The sequence below is a fragment of the Propithecus coquereli genome, unplaced genomic scaffold (assembly GCF_000956105.1).
Source record: "Propithecus coquereli isolate 6110/MARCELLA unplaced genomic scaffold, Pcoq_1.0 Scaffold717, whole genome shotgun sequence".
NCBI classification, from domain to species: domain Eukaryota; kingdom Metazoa; phylum Chordata; class Mammalia; order Primates; family Indriidae; genus Propithecus; species Propithecus coquereli.
The window spans coordinates 253,433-259,056 of record NW_012153252.1 but is presented as its reverse complement, the minus strand read 5'-3'; the positions used below and the strand labels follow the sequence as shown (position 1 = coordinate 259,056).

The 5,624-nt window shown below is 68.0% G+C and overlaps 1 protein-coding gene across 1 annotated transcript in view; it reads left to right on the top strand.

Annotated features, from left to right (window-relative positions):
* PFKL (phosphofructokinase, liver) overlaps positions 1-5,624 on the top strand; it is a 20,739-nt gene that overhangs the window by 5,851 nt on the left and 9,264 nt on the right. Inside the window, exons 3-9 of the mRNA XM_012661522.1 lie at positions 656-845; positions 1,373-1,538; positions 1,971-2,015; positions 2,164-2,272; positions 3,775-3,870; positions 4,581-4,682; positions 4,766-4,925. Coding sequence (XP_012516976.1) covers positions 656-845; positions 1,373-1,538; positions 1,971-2,015; positions 2,164-2,272; positions 3,775-3,870; positions 4,581-4,682; positions 4,766-4,925 — 868 coding nt within the window. The remainder of the gene's footprint in view (positions 1-655; positions 846-1,372; positions 1,539-1,970; positions 2,016-2,163; positions 2,273-3,774; positions 3,871-4,580; positions 4,683-4,765; positions 4,926-5,624) is intronic.

Below are 5,624 nucleotides of genomic sequence, written 5' to 3'. Positions count from 1 at the left end.
GGTGTGCATGTATGGGAATGTGTGTACATATGGGCATGTGTGTGTTAGTGTATGTGAGTGTGTGTTAGTGTGTGGGCGTGTGTGTACGTGGCTGTGTTAGAGTGCGTGTGTGTGCCTGGCTGTGTGCATGTGCATGCGTGTGAGTGTGCCTAGGTGTGTGTGTGAGTGTGCATGCGTGTGTGAGTGTGCCTGGGTGTGTGCGTCTGCATGCATGAGTGAGTGTGCCTAGGTGTGTGTGCGAGTGCGTGCATGTGCATGCGTGTGTGCGTGTGCATGCATGTGAGTGTGCCTAGGTGTGTGTGCGTGTGTGCGCGTGTGAGTGTGCCTGGGTGTGTGTGCGTGTGAGTGCGTGCATGTGCATGCGTGTGTGAGTGTGCCTGGGTGTGCGTGGTGCTTCACAGCTTCCCCAGCCTTCCTGCTCTGTTCCCGTGTTGGAACTGCCCAGGCCTGGTGGTGGATGTCCCCTCCTCATCCTCTATCGGAGGAGGAAGGCCCAGGAGGTGGGGACACCTCCCCGGTTTTGGGGACAGCTGGACTTCTCCCTCTGATTCTGTGGGGTCCACCAAGCCCCTTGCTGCCAGCACTGGGGTCCCTCTGGTGCCCAGCGGCCTTCTGCCCCGTCATCCTGTGCAAAGGCTCTGGCGTCTCCATGCAGGGCGGCACTGTCATCGGCAGCGCCCGCTGCAAAGCCTTCATGACGCGGGAGGGACGCCTGGCGGCGGCCTACAACCTGGTCCAGCGTGGCATCACCAACCTGTGCGTCATCGGTGGGGACGGCAGCCTCACGGGCGCCAACATCTTCCGCAGCGAGTGGGGCAGCCTGCTCGAGGAGCTGGTGGGGGAAGGTGGGTCTGCGCGGGAGGCCCCAGAGCCCTGCAAGACTGGGGGGCGGGAGCCCGGGGTGCCTGGGGCAGACGAGGTGCTGTCCTGCCACTGGCCCAGAGGGGCCCTCGCCAGGGCGAGCCTGAGGCTCCGGCAGACGTAGGCGTGGTCGGGGTGAGCAGGCTGCATCTGAGCTCACGGGACCCACGTCAGGGAGGCCAGGCTGTGCTGGGGCTGCCGCACAGCTCCCCTCCCGGCTCCCGCAACGCCGTGCGGACAAGTCCTGTTTGTAACTGATGCCCGAGGCATTCTGGATGCGGGTACAGACTGTGCCAGTTTGCAGAAATGTCGTTAAAATTCGGGTAACATGAGAGACAAAGTCCCGAAGTTGCTGCTCAGAAAGTGACCTCTTGGAGCTTTGTTCCGTGCCACTCATGTGGGGGACCCGGAGATGAGGCCGCGGCTGTTCTCCAAAGCCCAGGCCGGTGGTGGGGGCAGATCTCTCGCCCCGTGTGGCGGCTCAGCCAGGCCTCCCCGCTGTTCCTGCCAGGGAAGATCTCGGAGACCACGGCTGAGACCTACTCCCACCTGAACATCGCCGGGCTGGTGGGCTCCATCGACAACGACTTCTGCGGCACCGACATGACCATCGGCACGGACTCGGCCCTGCACCGCATCATGGAGGTCATCGACGCCATCACCACCACCGCCCAGAGGTGAGCGAGGCCCTGCCAGCCTGGCCAGCTCGGGGCCCGGCCGCAGGATGGCCACTCTGAAGGGCGTGGACGCAGGTGGCAGTGGCGCCGTCGGCGTCACTCCATCTCAGCTTCCCGGCCCTCTCCCCCCGGCTGGGGAGGCGCACGGAGGGCTCAGCCCCACCTGCCGGCTACCGGCCGCCGAGGCTGCACCGCAGCATGCCTTGCAGGGCGCCCAGGACGGCCAGGCCTGGGGTCCCTGCGTGGCCCTCGCCCTCGGGGCAGATCACTCGGCACCGGCCCGGAGGCTGGGCAGGCCCGGGCGTGAGGAGAGGGGCCGTCCTCTGCTGGCGCCTCCGGCCACTGTGTCCCTGGGGCAGGGCGGGTGCAGCCACATGGCAGCAGGAGTCTGTGGGAGCCTTGGCACTGAGCCGCCCTGTTCCGTCTCCGCAGCCACCAGAGGACCTTCGTGCTGGAGGTGATGGGCCGGCACTGCGGGTGAGCGGCTGCCCGGCCACTGCGGCGGGACGGCGTGGTGGCGCGTGAGGGCCTGGGGCTGGAGGCAAGGGAGGGACGGGGAAGGAGCAGGCCGAGCCGGGCCTCGCAGGGGGCGGGGGCCTGAGCAGGCGGCCCCCTGGCTCCGCAGGTACCTGGCGCTGGTGTCTGCGCTGGCCTCGGGGGCCGACTGGCTGTTCATCCCCGAGGCGCCGCCCGAGGACGGCTGGGAGAACTTCATGTGCGAGAGGCTCGGGGAGGTGAGTGGCCGTCCGAGGCCTGCTGTGAGCTGCGGTGTCTTGGGGACGTTGGAAGTGTCCCGGGATTCTGTGGCTGACCCACGGCCCCCTGGTGCGGCAGCGGTGGTCGCTGTTCCTGGGCAGCACACGGCCGTGGCGGGCGGGCTCCAGGGCTGCCATGTGAGGCGCCTGTGGTCCTGCCCCGGTGGGCAGAGGAGACAGAGGGGGACACTCAGGCCTCTTCCGGGCTCAGCTCTGGGGGGTCCATGTGGGGAACACGGTGAAGCTGGCTTCCTGGGGTGGTGGCCGTGAGCCTGAGCCGGTGGTGTCCTGGTGAGGACGAGTGGCCAGGGCTCGGGGCAGTGGCCCAGCAGGAGGAGCAGCCCCTGCCAGGCCCAGACTTCAGGGTGGGGGGCGGGCTAGGGGCCAGGCTGCTCGCCCCTCACGTAAAGGATCTGTGCTCCCCTAGGGCAGCCGGGGCCCCGGCAGCGGGTTTTAAGCTGGGAGGATAAGTGTTCACAAGTGGCCACACCAGAGTGGACGGTGGACCCTGGAGGCAGGAGAGGGCAGGAGAGGCCTCCCCCGGAGAGATGGGGGAGGGGGTGCCTTGGGCTGGAGTTGGGGGGCTCTGGCATAGAACAGGCTGACGCTTTGCCCTGTGGACCCTGAGACCCTCCGACTGGGACAGGTTGGCTCCTCAGCCAGGCCGGGGCTCGGGGGGACGGGGCACCACGGAATCCACGATGCAGAGGGAGCCCGGCGGCCCCCAGCGGCTCTGGCTCAGGCCCTCTGGCTGGGGGCAGCCGCGGAGCTGGGCTGGCGGAGCGTCCCTCTCCCGTGTGCAGCCAGACAAGACACCAGCTCCACTTTCCTGTAGCTGTGTGGCCCTGCCAGGGGTGGGAGGGGCCGAGGGTCATGACCTGCCTTTTGGAACCTTCCGCCGTGCAGTGAGGCGCAGGGCTGCCCAGAGGCCCTGAGCCTGCGAGGCCCGTGCTTGGCCCGGGGGCCCGGGCTGCGATAAGCAGGCAGAACCGGGCTGATGGTGGCGGCCTGGCTGACCTTGGCCCTGGCTTAACCTGCTGTGAATCGGGCTCGGGCCTTCCTGGAGGCAGCCTGGATGCACGGTGGGCACAAGGGGCACACCCGGCTCTTTCCTGCTCTGTGTAAGGCACTCGGGCCTGTCCCATGAGAGCCTCAGTTTCCCCTGTAACAAGCAGGTGTTACCCTCCACCTCACCTGCCACCCGGCTTGTATCCGGAGGGAGGTGCCCGCTCTCCTGCCCGCCTGCAGCCCAGTTCCTGGGTGTCCTGTGTCTGGACAGGAAACACTCCTGTGTCACCAGGCCCCACGGGCTGGACCGGGGTAGGCCCTGCCCTGGGCTCAGCACTGGAGGTGCCTCATCAGCAGCGCCACCTCCTCCAGGCAGCCCTCCACTCCCACCACCTCCCCCAGCACCTGGTGGCTGTGTCCAGGGCAGGTGACCCCGGCCTGGCAGCTGAGCCCTGTGGTGTGTCTCTGACCAGACTCGGAGCCGAGGGTCCCGACTGAACATCATCATCATTGCTGAGGGCGCCATCGACCGCAACGGGAAGCCCATCTCCTCCAGCTACGTGAAGGACGTGAGTGTGGGCTGGGGGCGCCCAGGGCACGTGGGCGAGGGCTGGGTCAGGGTGTACACTCCTGTGTCCAGGCCTCACGGGGCTGGACCTGGGTAGGCCCTGCCCTGGGCTCACCCCACACTAGAGGTGCCACCTCATCCCAGGGGCGGCCCTCCGTGGTGGGAGCCCTGCCCTCTGCCCTCAGCCTCCGTGCGGGACGTGCTGTCTCCAGGGCCAGGCCTCAGCAGCATCCCAGTGACAGGGCCCGGGCCGGGCCAGCCCTCAGGGATGGGCACCCGCTGACCCGCCATGTTCGCAGTCGAGCAGCTCATAGCGTGAGGAGCCGTCCTCCTGTAACCTCTGCCCCCCACCTGGTGTCAGGATCTGCCCCCGAGCCTGGGCTCCTGTGCTCCAGCAGGGAGCACCGCCCTGGGCCCGCCGTGCCCTGCCTTGGTCCACCCACCGCCAGTGCGTCCCCTCCCCTCGCCCTGGAGGTGGAGACCGAGCAGAGGGGGAGACCACGGGAAACACCCCTGCTCACGCGCATGCACACACCCGCCCACGTGCACATAGACACTGCGCAAGGTGCCTGGGCTGGCCTGGGGTCCTGCGACTGTCACCTGAACACCCTTAGGCGGAATGGTGAGGGGACTTAGCACCAGGTAAGGGGCCTGTGCAGGGCCGCGGGGGGCTCAGCAGTCCCCCAACCCACTCTCGACTCTCCTGAGCAGCTGGTGGTGCAGAGGCTGGGCTACGACACGCGTGTGACTGTGCTGGGCCACGTGCAGAGAGGGGGGACCCCCTCGGCCTTCGACCGAGTCCTGGTAGGTGGGGTGTCGCTCTGAGCTGGCGTGCGTGCGGGTGTGCGCAGCCTGTGTGGGGGGTGCATGGGTGAGCGTTCCCTCGCCCCTGTCAGTCCCCGTGCACGCGATGGGGCCCGGCCCCTCCTCCTCCCCGCGAGTGTGGGAAACTCAGACCTGGGGCTGTGGGAGGCCCCACCCTGTGCCTCCTGGCCAGCCCCAGCCCAGGCTGCGGCAGTCAGCGCTGCAGACGGACCCTCCCGGTGGCCATCCTGCGTGGGCCCCGCACACAGCGTCTGGGGCCTGGGAGGCCAGGTGCCGGGAGGGAGTGCGCCGGGTTCCCTCCTGTTGCCACCGAGTCTCAACTTGTCCTCTGGAACCGTGTTGGAGCCAGATGAGACAGGCTTGCGCGAGGAAGCCCCGTGGTGGCAAAGTGCTGTGCGTGAGGGCTGGTCACCTGGGGTGGGCGGGGCCTGCGCCGTGGTGAGACCAGGCGGGCTGTGGCGCCACTCACGGCCGTGCTGTGCCGAGCCTTCCCGGAGACCCTCTGCGTGTGGTCTCCCCGGACGCACTGGGAGCTCCGCTCGGCTCTGCGGTGGGGACGCTGACCTGACCAGGCACCGCCGCACCCTGCGCCAGGCCTCAGGCGCACTCCAGGGAGCCTCCCCAGGGCCTGGGACAAGCCACCGAGCCAGCCCCCACCACGCCTCGGGGCAGAGATGTGGCTGCCACGAGCCGGGATGGCCGAGATCTGCTTGCGGCTGACAGCGTGGCCTGGTGTTTCCATGGCTGCTGGTGGAAGACACGAGACGCCTGTGGCCGAAGCCAAGGGCAGTTCATTCCTCACAGCCGTAGCTGTCACCGGAGTGTTGGTGTGCTCGAACTGGTCCCCAGCACACGTTCCCACAGGGTCACTGAAGAGGGCCAGGTGACACCGTCACGCAGTGGGGACTCAAATCCTTGCTAATGGGCCAT